Genomic DNA, 13,474 nt, shown 5'->3' with positions numbered 1-13,474 from the left:
GAGCACCTGACTCCTGAACTCCAATGGGAGCTCGTCCCGTGAGCATGCTCAGAAGATGGCACAAAGGACTTAGCCTCTGGAGATAAATGTGAGAATCTGGATTCCTGCATAGGCATGATAGAAACCAGATTCCTAACAGTTCCTTTACCTGTACTTGGTAAGTGCCGTCCAGGACCCAGAGTACAGATGGAGAAGGAGTTGGTCAGCCTGGAAACAAATTAGGAATTCTCTCTCTGCAGATAGGTAGTGTGGCCTCCATTCTAGCGCTTATCTGAGGTACTCTCAGTAATGAGTTCACTGAAGTTCCCCCTGTTGACTCTCTTTTGGAACTTTCTCATATGGCAGGCAGCCATAGCCTTTTCCTTCTGGCTCACACATGTCACTGCTGGGGCCTCCGAGCCTTAGTTGGGAACAGAGCATTTACAGCTGCTACTTCCTCCGGTTTCTGCTGCAGGACCGTCAGTGTCCCTCCAAACTCGGAGACCGGAATCTGGACCTTGCGCTCCAGCTAGGAGTAAGCCTTAACTCTGCTCATCCTCCAGCTCCCCTTCTCATGTCCACACACTTCCCCTTCCCTTCACAGACTGCCCTAACTTCCCTCCTCCTGACCACAGAGAGCAGCTCCTCAGCAGTCAGGTTCAGAGCTCTCTCTGCTGGCCTGGAGTGAGAACTGTGTTGTGTGTTGGTTTAACTGCTAGAGAGATCCTTCGTTGCTCCCAAGCATGACATCACACTCCCTAGGAGGAAGGTAATGCCACTGTGGCGACCGTACTCCTGGGGGCGCCACAAGTGCACTGATACCCAGCCACTGCTAGATGATTCTGCTGGTACATTGAGCCAGACCACTACATTCCCCTCACACTCTACACAGCCAGAATCTGACCCTGATCAAACCCATGTTCCCCTTCCCGCATACTATACCACCTTACATGGTGACAATGAGGAAGGTGCAGATGAAAGCGCAGGTTCCTTGAGCAGGTGGGGGGCATACTCATGGGTGACGGCACTGGCACAGGGCACCTCAGAGTACGCAAAAGTGTCTCTGCCGGTGGAAGGGCCCACCCACCGTCAGACACACTGCCGTCAGACACACCGCCGTACTATGAGGGGCCCTGTGCCAGTGCCATCGCCAACGAGTGCGCCCCCCTGCTTGCTCAGGATCACAGCACTTGCAAAGCTGAAATACTTACCTCTCCCTGCTCCACCGCCGTGACGTCTTCCGCGTTTCCTGACAGTGACATTCTGGTCAGAGAGCGCAATGACATCACTTCTGTACGCCCTCTGCTTAAACAGTCCAAGTGCAGAGAGATGGAAGATGGGGATGACAAGGAGTCCAGAGTACAGGGATTCCCTAGGGAGGAGACTTATCTAATTGTTTTAACGGTTGGGAGCAATTTTTGGTGAGCATTATATTCTGGAGAATAATATATGGGGCCCACCAAACGCTGGAGAATTCCAAAGGTGAACATCAGACACTGGAGCAGCATTTACAGGGCCCATTATACACTGGAGCATTAGAAATGGGGACCATTATATATGGAGCATTATTTGGGCCCATAAGACACTGGAGCATCATCCATGGGGTCCATCATATACTGGAGCATTGTAAAAGGGGCAGACTATATATGGAGCATTATTTGGACCAATCGCACACTAGAGCATCATCCGTGAGGCCCATCATATGCTGGAGCTTTCCAAATGGGGGACATCAGACACTGGAGCAGCATTTACAGGGCCCATTATACACTGGAGCATTAGAAATGGGGCCCATTATATATGGAGCATTATTTGGGCCCTTAAGACAGTGGAGCTTCATCCATGGGGAACAACATATACTGTAGCATTATGTGGAGCTCATCATATACTGTATTGAACATTATATGGGACCAATGATTCTGTATGGAAAAAAATATGGGCCTCATTACTCTGTATGGCGCACTATGCGGTGGCCATAATACTGTATGGAGTAACATACTGTCCATTTTTGGAGCTATTGGAGAATTTAAAATGGATATCAGTCATGTGATGTAAGAAGTGAAGTATTTTTCATTGTACTATACCGCTATTTCTCTGCCATATCAGAGGATCATGAATTGTGGCATGTGTTAACGGAGCCCAGTGACACTTTTTGGCCCTGGGCCCACGAAAATCTGGAACCAGCCCTACCCCCCCACAACTTTAGCCAAATAACCCCCAGTTTTCAATGCCTAACTATTATTATAAAGTAAATTAAGGTTGACAAGCTTAAGTAATAAGAATTGATGTTTTTGGCATTAAAATGGGAACTGTAGGTGTGTTTCCTGTTCTCCACTCACTCCCGACTTTTCTTCCCCATTGACTTGCATTGGGTTTCGTGTTTTAGTCAGCCTTCGACTTTTCACGATAATCGGCCGATTGCGTTCGACCCGACTTTTGCGAAAGTCGGGTTTCATGAAACCCGACTCGACCCGAAAAAAGGCAAAGTCGCTCATCTCTATTGTCGATAAAGGGAAGCAAGAAGTGCTCTAAATTTTCCTGGTAGATGGCTACGCTAACTTTGATCTTGATAAAACACAGTGGACCTACACCAGCAGTTGACATAGTAACATAGTTATTAAGGTTGAAGGAAGACTTCAAATCCATCTAGTTCAGCCCATATCCTATCCTAACTTGTCCTAACATGTTGATCCAGAGGAAGGCAAAAAAAACCCATGTGGCAAACAGTAAGCTTCACATTGGGGAAAAAATTATTTCCCGACTCCACATACGGCAATCAGACTAGCTCCCTGGATCAACGCAATATTAAGGAAACTAGTATATATACCCTGTAATATTATACTTAAATATGGCTCCCCAAACTATCCCTGTTTGTGGAAACTTCACACTAGACCTCAAGCAGCTAGGCTTGTGTGTCTTTCCACCCTTAGTCCAGACTCTGGGAACTTAATTTCCAAATGAAATGTAAAATTTATTTTCATCTGAAAACAACACCTTGGACCACTGAGCAACAGTCCAGTTTTTTTTCTCCTTGGGCCAGGTAAGACGCTTCTGGCGTTGTCTATTGGTCATGAGTGGCTTGACACAAGGAATGCAACACTAGTTGTAGCCCATGTCTTGGATACGTCTGTGTGTGGTAGCTCTTGAAGCAATGACTCCAGCAGCAGTCCACGCCTTGTGAATCCCCCTAATTTTTGAATGGTCTTTTCTTACCAATCCTTTCAAGGCTGTAGTTATCCCGGTTGCTTGTGCACCTTTTTCTACCACACCTTTTCCTTCCTTTCCTACTCAACTCTCCATTAATATGCTTGAATACAGCACTGTAACAACCAGCTTTTTAGCAATGACCTTATGTGGCTTAAGCTGGAGTCACACATATCGTTGTCGGGATCGCTGGTGAGTCGCTATCAACATGTCAGGATTGCTGGTGAGTCGCTAAGTGATCGCTGGTGAGCTGTCACACAGACAGCTTCAACAACGATCAGCACAGCGACGCCGAGCGCGTGGTGTCGCTGTGTTCGTTAGTTACCAGCGCGCAGATGCAGGGATCTCGTAACTAACGTACACATCGGCACATCGTACGTATCGTACGTAATCGTACGTAACGTACACATCGTACACATCCAGCTCCCTGCATCAGCGTGCTGGTAACTAACGTACACATCGGGTATCTAACGGACGCACGTCCCTTGGATACCTGATGTGTACGTTAGTTACCAGCAGATCGCTGGTCTCCCGCCTGTCACACGCAGCGATGCGTGCTGGCCAGCGGGAGACCAGCGACAAAAGAAATGTGCAGCGGTTTCCTACAGCGATCAGCGATACCGGCAGGGGGGCCGGTCGCTGATCGCTGTCACACACAGCGATCTTGCTGGTGAGAGCGCTGTTGTGTCACAAAACTTGTGACTCAGCAGCGATCTCGCTAGCAAGATCGCTATGTGTGACGGGGCCCTTACTCTCCTTGTGGGGTGTGTCAATGATTGCCTTCTGGACATCTGTCAAGTCAGCAGTCTTTCCCATGATTGTGGAGCCTACTGAAGCAGACTAAGGGACCTTTTTAAATGCTTAGGAAGCCTTTGCAGGTGTTTTCTGTTAATTATTCTAATTTACTGAGATAATGACTTTTGGGTTTTCATTGGCTGTAAGCCATAATCATCAACATAAACAGAAATAAACACTTGAAGTAGATGACTCTGTTTGTAATGACTATCTAATATATGAGCTTCACTTTTTGAATTAACTTTTTGATGATATTTTAATTTTATGAGAAGGACCTGTATGTTATATGTATTTTTCTGTTTTTATTAATCTCATACCCGATTAGGGGCTTTGATTTGGTTTGATTATAAGTTATGTTTTAAGGTATTCTCTGCTGTATACATACCTTTATTAGAATAAACCAAAATCATTGACAAAATGGCTCTTAAGAACTGCTCTTCGGAGATTCCACTGGCACTTCCGAGGAAGCAGACATATTCTGCCAATTCCTCCTCTTCTACCTCCAAAGGCTTGTTGAAGAACCATGTATGTCTTTTGTCAGTCTAGCTCCCAGAACTGCTATCTTAGTACATGTTTTATGCCATGCTAGAGGAAAGTTAATTCTAATTCAACTGAATTTCAAAATAATGGTAACGTAACACGTTATTTATACTGTATAGTGAATGGCGCACATTTTAAAAGTAGAAAAAATAAACAAAGGCAGAGTCGTTACTTTATTCCAGAGTTAGTAAAGTGAATCAATGAATCCAGAAATGGTGTCATTAAAAATTACAGCTAATGCTGCAAAAAGAAAAACCCTTCCACAGCTGTGATAATGAAAAATAAAAACGTTTTAGGTTTTGGAATGTGCAGATGAAATAAAAAATAATGCTGCTTCCTTCAAAAGGTTGCACCAAGTTTCTGAGTTGTCTTCTAAAGATATGAAAAAAGTTAACATACTGATTGAGGGAGTCCAACTGCTGGGATCCCCAGTGATCTAAAGAATGAGGCTCTACACATCCCATTGTGAATGGAGTGGAGATTGGAGCAGAGACAGGCATGCTCATTCATTCTGCCAGAAATATCCAAGCGATGTAATCGGCTATCTTCAGCAGTCCTATAGAAAATCAATGGAACGGCATCCACATGTTTGATCTCCACTCCATTCTGCAAAGCCTCATTTTTGGAAACCCTGGAAATCCCAGCAGTCGGTAACCTAGTAAGTTCTGCCATAGCCCCTATCGATAGGGTATAACCTAATAACTATAATGCCAAAAACTTTACCAAGTTTTTATCATAAAAATCTATCATGATCATCGAAAACGATTATTTAACATATTTCTGATAACAATAAGATCACCTTAATCTGTGGATGGTGAACATATTAAATTTAATTAAATTGTAAATCTGACAGATAAAAAAAGTAATACATTTCATATACAAAAAATATTTCTAGCAAAAACTATACGTGCTAATACTTTATTATGCTCAAACAATTTGTACAAAAAAAAATCAACAAACTAATGAATAAGATTTAACATGTAAATGATCTCATAACAAGATTAATGAAACATGTATTTTCAATTTTGATAATTTCACTTTAAATATAAAATTGTTCATTGCTTACAGGGATTGTCCTGCCTTCTGCTTAAGGTCTGCGGTAACCTTTTATGATTGCAGACTTCTGAATCCTTATAACCCCTTAACTCTGGATTAATAATCATCTACAGAGTGGTGCATAGTGAGATTGTACATAAGGCGCAGCCAAAGATCACACTGTACTGATGCTATATAACAACATAGTGTAAGTGAATGTGGCTGAATTGTGACCAAAAAGTTGTCATAGCTGCTACACTAATGGGACACAAAGTACAGCAGATTTATAATTCTTAGGCTAAGTGCACACGTACCGGAACTCTCGCAGAAATTACCGCGAGAATTCCGGAATTCCAGTCCGCGGGAAAATCGCATTTTAAATTCACGCAATTTTCCCGCGGAAAAACTAGCATTTTGCAAGCATATTTAGCTTGCAAAATGCTAGCGTTTTCCAAGCGATCTGTAGCATCGCTTGGAGAACTGATTGACAGGTTGGTCACACTCGTCAAACATAGTGTTTGACGAGTGTGACCAACTTTTTACTACTGAGGCCGCCTATGCAGCATCAGTAGTAAAAGATAGAATGTAAAAAAAAATAAAAAATGGTGTTATTCTTACCTTCCGACGTCCCGCGCATCCGTTCCCAGTAATCCTTTGCGAAAATGCCCGCGATGACGTCCGTTCTCGCGGGATTGTGATGTCTCGCGGTCATTCGCGATGACGTCGCGCGAATGACCGCGAGACTTCACGATCCCGCGAGAACGGACGCCATCGCGGGCATTTTCGCAAAGGACTACTGGGAACGAGAGCGTGGAGAGCGGCGGGAAGGCTGCGCAGGACGCCGGAGGGTGAGAATAACAATATTTTTTATTTTTAAATTCTATTTTTTACAGGGATATGGTGCCCAAAGCCTGGAGGACAGTCTCCTCTCCTCCGGGCCGTGGGTACCATCCGCAAATGTTCTGCTTACTTTCCGCATGGTGTGCACAGCCACATGCGGGAAGTAAGCGGAACAATGCATTCCTATGGGTGCGGGATCGCCGCAATTCCGCAAATTAATGAGCATGCTGCGGTTTTTACCGCGAAGCGATTCCGCCGCGGTAAAAAGCGCAGCATTAGCACAGCATTGCGGAATCCCATAGGAATGCATGGGATGCTTATTTTTCGCGTTTTCGCGGCAAAATCGCGCGGTTAAAACCGCCGCGGAAACGCGAAAAAAATGCCACGTGTGAACTCAGCCTTACAACTTCCAAGTCAAGATTGTGGCGACTTGCTGGTTGCAACCTGACTACATTCATTTGCACTATGTGCAATATATCACTAGCATATTATAATTTTGGACCGATTGACTTGTCGATGCCACAGTCACCATGTAGCCACTTGTATCCCGCCTTAGTTACAAGCCAAGACACAATTTTCAATATTCAAATGAATTTTCTGCATAAAGTTGTCTTCTCAAATCTGATACCTCAACAGATTATACAAAGGTTGAAACATATCTGTTGTTTTCCTTGAAATAGTGTCTCTCTTGTTCATGATCTGTTTTTGCAGCTCATCAACATTAACTTAAAGTGTAACTGCACTTTCAGTTGATTTTTCAGAAGTAGCTGTGATGAGTGTGTCCATAAGGACTATCACTATTTCTAGCCATTGTATGATTTGTATCCTGCATTTTAGCAGTTTCTCCCTCTGCACTAGAAGCCACAGCAGTTTCTTTTTTCTTTCATTCTGCTTTTGTCACCCACCAGCTCCTCTGATCTCTCCTCTCCATAGACTTCTATAGGCAGTTACTGAAGACAGATTTGTAGACCTATCTGAGAGTGAATGATCATTGCAAAAGACAAAAAGTGACTGAAAATTGGAGAAGAAAAGCATATTTTTCTACTAAGATATAATACAATGTCTCTTATTATTAGTCCTTTAGATTCATGGAAAAAATATAGTATTACACAATTTAAGTAACGCTAATATGCAATACCTAACATGACACATAGACAAGGATGGCTCGTTACTAGTAAAAAAAAAATCAAAAAGCAAAGGAACTCTATTTTACAAATTTATATAACCCCTTTTCTACGGCATGTGCCTGATGTTTGATCATCACCCAACTTTATTGTCCATCAGGCAGTGTAGTCATATGGCCCATTAAATGTGAGGAATGGCAGTGCCTTAAAGAGGTATTCCCATCTCCAAGATCCTATCCCAATATGTAGTAGGTGTAATGATATTAGCAAATATCTACAATTACAAATTCAGTATGGTTCTTCTGATTCGCTATGTCTCTTACCCAATGTAAAGGGTACAGCAATAGCTTAGGTATGCATGGTTATGACCACTCATACAGTTACAGTAAGTTAGTTAGTTGTTAGTGGTCGTAACCATAGATATGTAAGCTACTGCAATGCAATGCCCTGCACATGGGGTAAATGACATGGCGAATCAGAAGAACTACACTACATTTCTAATTGGAAGAATTTGCAAATATTATTATAATTACATCTAATACATAATGTGATAAGTTCTTGGAAATGGAAATATACCTTTAACGATCAATTTATGGCCCGGTTTAGGCAGGTGTATTTCACTGTCTGTATCTAGACCTCAATGCCTGGACTGACCGTGGGTCTGCCAACCTGGACTTACAGCCTCATAGACACGTGTGATGCTATAAGTTCAGAGCAGGGGGCCTGTGTTCAGTCCAGGCATTGCAACCTGTTTACAGGCCTTGAAATACACCTGTCTGAACCTAGCCGTGTAGAGGGACAGCAAAATACAGGATTATAAGAAAAAATGCAACAGGATTATTATTTCATGAGGAATACAATCTAAACCAGAAACTAGGAAACTGTTAATGACTGAATTGTAATTCCATTCCATTATTTCTATTCAAATTTAAGTGACAAAATACCTACAGTACAGGACTTTACTTTATCCTTAAAAACAATCTGCGAAGATATTTTATTTTTGCTTGTTTCATATAATAAATATAAAACAAACACCCTAAAATTTGTTAAAGGCACCTTTATGGGTCCAGGATATTGATTATGGAAACTAGGCCTAACAGGGACATGGCCTCTATTGTCCAGACTTCCCCGTTCCTTTTTTTGGTTTACTCATTCGCAATAAATTAGTCCATTCAGAATTGTGATCTGTTTCCAGTGTTCAAGCATTTGCTTCCAGCCAGGCCTTGATGCCATTTTTGTTAGCTGCAACCCATTCAATGTTATTTCTTACAGTTTCAAGTGCTTGCTTTCTTGGGGTTTCTCCTGCCCCTGCATTTGGATTTGTCTCAAAAAAATTTTGCATCTAGAAAATGAAGAGTGAGAAAAGTCAGCTCTACAGCCATACATAATCCACTTTCGTTAATAAATTATGCATATTATAAATAATTATAAATAGTTTGCACAATTTTGCTTAGACAAATTAAAAGAGTGGTCTTGTCTAACTAAACATTCTAAAGGTGCCATGGATGTGGGGAAAATAACAAAATGATTTATTCTCCCTGCTGTTACCCTCATGGATCCATGGCAGGCTGCCTTGATGTCACTGTTCTAGTCACAAGGCTTCTGAGGCCTGAGATTGGCTGCAGCAGTCAGGTGATTAGAGCAGCGCATCACAAGCTACATGTTATCAAAAATGTATATTTCACCTTTCATTAATAGAAAAATAATTAAAACACTACCACAGGGATCAAATAAAATACTTATAAAGAATCCCTAAAGGGGTTTTCTCACAAACAAAGTACATTTTAATTAATAGAATAAAAATAAATTCCATAATTGGATGTGTTAACAAAAAATATTCCTGTGCTGAGATCTATAATAATAAATGCCCTAAGCAGCTTCTGGTTGTAACAACTTCCGTCCAGTTGTAACCGGTGACGTCACCGCACACCTCTTTCCATGTTAACCCTCAACACACACACTCCTCTCACCTTTCACCATCTCCACTCACGTCCACTCACTCTTTCACTCCACATACGACCCTTTCTCTCACTCCGTCTCTCATACTCACGCCGTCATCGCCGCTGATCCATGATCCCCGCCATCCTGGATCCCGACCGCATCCACGCCGGCGACATGTTCCTGCGGCGACGCTATTTTGGATCGGCGAAATCCCGCGATACTCAAGATGGCGTCGCCGCAAGAACATGTCGCCGGCGAGGACAACGTCGGGATCCAAAATGGCGTCGGCGAAAACTCGCGATCCTGGATCCAGACGTCGTCCACGCCGGCGACATGTTCTTCCGGCGACGCCATCTTGAATATCGCGGGATTTCACGATACTCAAGATGGCGTCGCCGCAAGAACATGTCGCCGGCGTGGACAACGTCTGGATCCAGGATGGCGCCGGCGGAAGAAGATGTCGGGGATCGTGGAGCAGCGGCGATGACGGCGTGAGTATGAGAGACGGGGTCGTATGTGGAGTGAAAGAGTGAGTGGAGATGGTGAAAGGTGAGAGGAGTGTGTGTGTTGAGGGTTAACATGGCAAGAGGTGTGATGCTATGGCATCCTCCCGATGCGATAGCATCGGGCCATAATCTAGTAATCTTATAAATGTGCCGCTGTTCTGTGCTGTGTAATGGTCGTGGCACATCTCCTGTGCAGGGGAGGAGGAAAAAGCGAGTATACAGACTGGACAGCATGGGATCACAGCTGTCTCTTTGTGAGGCAAAACAACATTTCTCTGTCTGTTTTAAGCAATGTTTTACCAGAAACAATAATTTGTGATCCCATGCTGTCCTGTCTGTATACTCTCTTTTGCTCCCTCCCTGCCCAGGAGCTGTGGTATGATCATATCATGTCCCTGTACGATCAGACACAGCCATTACACAGTACACATCAGGGGCACAGTTATAAGATTTTCTCAGCACAGGAACATTTTTCTTTAAACACATCCAATTGTGGAAGTTATTCAACAATCTATTGATTAAAATGTTGGTTAAATTTAACTTTGTTCTTGGGAAAATTCCTTTAAGAGAATTGGTCAGGCCAAGAACCAGTGTATAACACTAACTCCTGATTAAAGCTGTTTGATTGTTAATCAATTTAATATGACTTTTATGATTTTTTGCAGTTTTTTTTTTGAAGTGATAAGTCCTGCTTCTTCCAATTTTTCTTAAAGTGAAGCTTTCAGAAGGTTTTTGCTATAATGTGATAGCAGCATAGCATGAGGAAAGAAAGCCTGATTACAGAGATGTATCACTTACTGGGCTGCTTGGTGTAGTTTTCTTTGATGCAGATAAAGCAGAGTTAAGAGTTAAACTATGTGAAACCTCGCCCACACCCCTGATTGGCAGCTTTGTACACTGTGCAATGCGAATAAGCTGCTTCTCAGTGGTGGGGGTGGGGTTGCACAGATTAGCTGGGCTGGATTGCCCATGAGCTGTTGTCGGATATTGTTAATCTTCTGCTGATAAAATGCTGATTGCACTTGAACTACATCACACAGCCTAATAAGTGACAAATTACTGAAATCGGGGTTTTCTGACCTATATTATGCTACTTTCAGGTTAAATAGCAAAAACCTGCTGAATGATTCCCTTAATTTTTCCAATGTGAAATAATATGATTAAGTAAAAAATAACCCTGTCAATCAACTAATTGTCTACTTATACATTGGCGAAGTTGTGGGTGCTTTGTGTGAATTCAGAGGCTGACAGGCCACACCTGATACATAAGGGTAAGTATATTGCTACATAAGACCTCATGATCAGTGTCAGGGTCTGTTGCTTAAGATAAACTCAATGCACAAGAGTACCTACTTGCCACAGTTGAGTCTCTGTGTTAAATGTTGTAGATATTCTTGTAATTATCCGTCCAAGGTTTCGATCATTGATGGTGTACCTGATATGAGAATAAAAGTGTCTAGCTATGACTTTGGAAGAAAACTTTGATATCTTTGTACTGATTAGTCTTAAAGTTACCTGTTTACTAAAAAGTCCCAATTTATTCGCACCCAGTCCCAAGCCATTTGTTTTCCAAGCTTGCTGTATGCGGATATATAATATATGACATTCAGTGCATCTTGGCTCTTAATAAGACTGGTGTCATAAATACTTTTGAGTAATCTAAAGAGAAAAAAGGAAATAAACATTTATTCCACTTAAATGCCTATGTTCAGACAGACATATTGGGTATAGGGGACTTTGGGTACAAACAAATGCAAACATTATTACATGTATGTAGAAACTGTTATTTTGTCAAGGTATCCCCATGTAGCTAACTATGTTACTGAGAATACACTGATTTGTTTAATTTCAGTCATTAGAAATATAGTATATGGACCTAATATGGAACAATTGATAGAGCTGCAAACGCCATGCTTTGCTAATCACTCTCCATCGTTTGCAATCTTTAGTATCGCTATAGAGCTGTGGTCCCCAACCTTTCTTACCTTGAAAGCCACCTTTAGGTCTGAGCCATGCTCGCAAGCCCCATTCAACACCCTTCTCTCCTGATAGTAGTGACACCCAGAGCCCCGCAGCACCAGTATAATGACTCCCAAAGCTTTCCCATAGGGAGCACATCAAGACGTTGTGATACCTTCCCATATAGGCAGTCCACTTAAATCTAGGAGTTGTCACTATACCTCCCTTTGATAGTCTTGCATCAAGCACTCCCACCACACTATTGAATCCAACTTTAAGCACCCCTCTATATGGCAGTATCATCCAATCTCCAGTTAACCATATTTAACTCCCCAACCATCAGATCTGCTCTTGTGTACAGGGCTAGTCACAAATTCACCATCTAGAGTCCTTCTTATAGCTGTTTGATACACCTAATGCTGATACGCCAAGCTGGCATACTGCTGTGGACCGCACATCATGGGACCATGAGCCACATGTGGTTCTTGAGCCACAGATTGAGTTCTCGTGCTATAGAGCATCCACCCTGTATAATGTAAATGTAAGTGATTGTCAGACCATGTATTGTTTAAAAACTAAGCTAAAAAAAAAGTAAAAACTTTTAGAAGACCTGTCCAGAAGTGGGATGCTGTTCACTGATGCTAGTCCCTGTAGAAGTTTTTCTTTCTCTTGAGCTAATGATGTTTTTAGATACTCCTGAAACATAAAATTCCAATATTCCTCTTCACCAGACTGTAACATCCCATAACGATACACCAGCTGTCTGAGGTTCACGGGGATCCTAGAAAAACAATGTACAAACAATGTATTAGCTGAATTGCACACTGATGCTATTGTTTATTCTGCTATTAAGAGAGGAAAAGGAACTGTTCTATTAATTTTGCAGACTTTTACAATTGACTTGTAACATCTCTATACAATGCTGTACAATATATGCGTTTATGTATTCATGTGTATACTATATGAATAAAAGTATTGGGACACCTACACATTATGCCTACAAGAACTTTTATGACATCCCATTCTAAATCTATAGGCATTAATATGGAGCTAGTCCCCTCTTTGCAGCTAAAACAGCTCCAACTATTCTGGGAAGGCTTTTTACGAGATTTTAGAGTGTTGTGGGAATTTTTACCCATTCATCTAGAAAATCCTTTGTAAGGTCAGACATTAATGTTACACGAGAGGTCCTGGCTTGCAATTATTGTTGTTGTTCCTCCTAAAAGTTTTTGATAGGGTCAGGGCTCTGTGTAGACCAGTAAAGTTCTTTCACACCTAACTCATCTAACCATGACGTTATGGACCTTGCTTTATCATTGGTGAACAGACAAGCTGGAGCAGAAAATGGATTTTACCAAACTATTCTCGTAAAGCGAGAAACATACAATTTTTCAAAATGTTTCATAGCTTTTGTGCTTAATAACAGAGGAGGTTTTTAACTCTTTAATTATTGAGTCAGCAGAGTGTTTGTGGATTTTATGTATTATGCACCTCAGCACTTAAGGTCCCGTTACATTTAGCGATGCACCAGCGATCCCGACAATGATATGACCC

At 42.1% G+C, this 13,474-nt stretch overlaps 1 protein-coding gene across 1 annotated transcript in view; it reads right to left on the bottom strand.

Moving 5' to 3' along the window:
* Positions 1–5,325: 5,325 nt before the first annotated feature.
* The window catches only part of ENPEP (glutamyl aminopeptidase), a 107,842-nt gene continuing 99,693 nt past the window's right edge, over positions 5,326–13,474 (bottom strand). The window contains exons 17-20 of the mRNA XM_073571968.1: positions 12,531–12,701; positions 11,477–11,620; positions 11,315–11,396; positions 5,326–8,856 (exon numbers count right to left, since the gene is read on the bottom strand). Coding sequence (XP_073428069.1) covers positions 8,713–8,856; positions 11,315–11,396; positions 11,477–11,620; positions 12,531–12,701 — 541 coding nt within the window. The 3' untranslated portion in view covers positions 5,326–8,712. The remainder of the gene's footprint in view (positions 8,857–11,314; positions 11,397–11,476; positions 11,621–12,530; positions 12,702–13,474) is intronic.

This window comes from Dendrobates tinctorius, unplaced genomic scaffold (genome assembly GCF_039654945.1).
Source record: "Dendrobates tinctorius isolate UK_male_01 unplaced genomic scaffold, ASM3965494v1 ptg000030l, whole genome shotgun sequence".
NCBI classification, from domain to species: Eukaryota; Metazoa; Chordata; class Amphibia; order Anura; family Dendrobatidae; genus Dendrobates; species Dendrobates tinctorius.
This window is presented reverse-complemented; position numbering and strand designations above follow the sequence as displayed.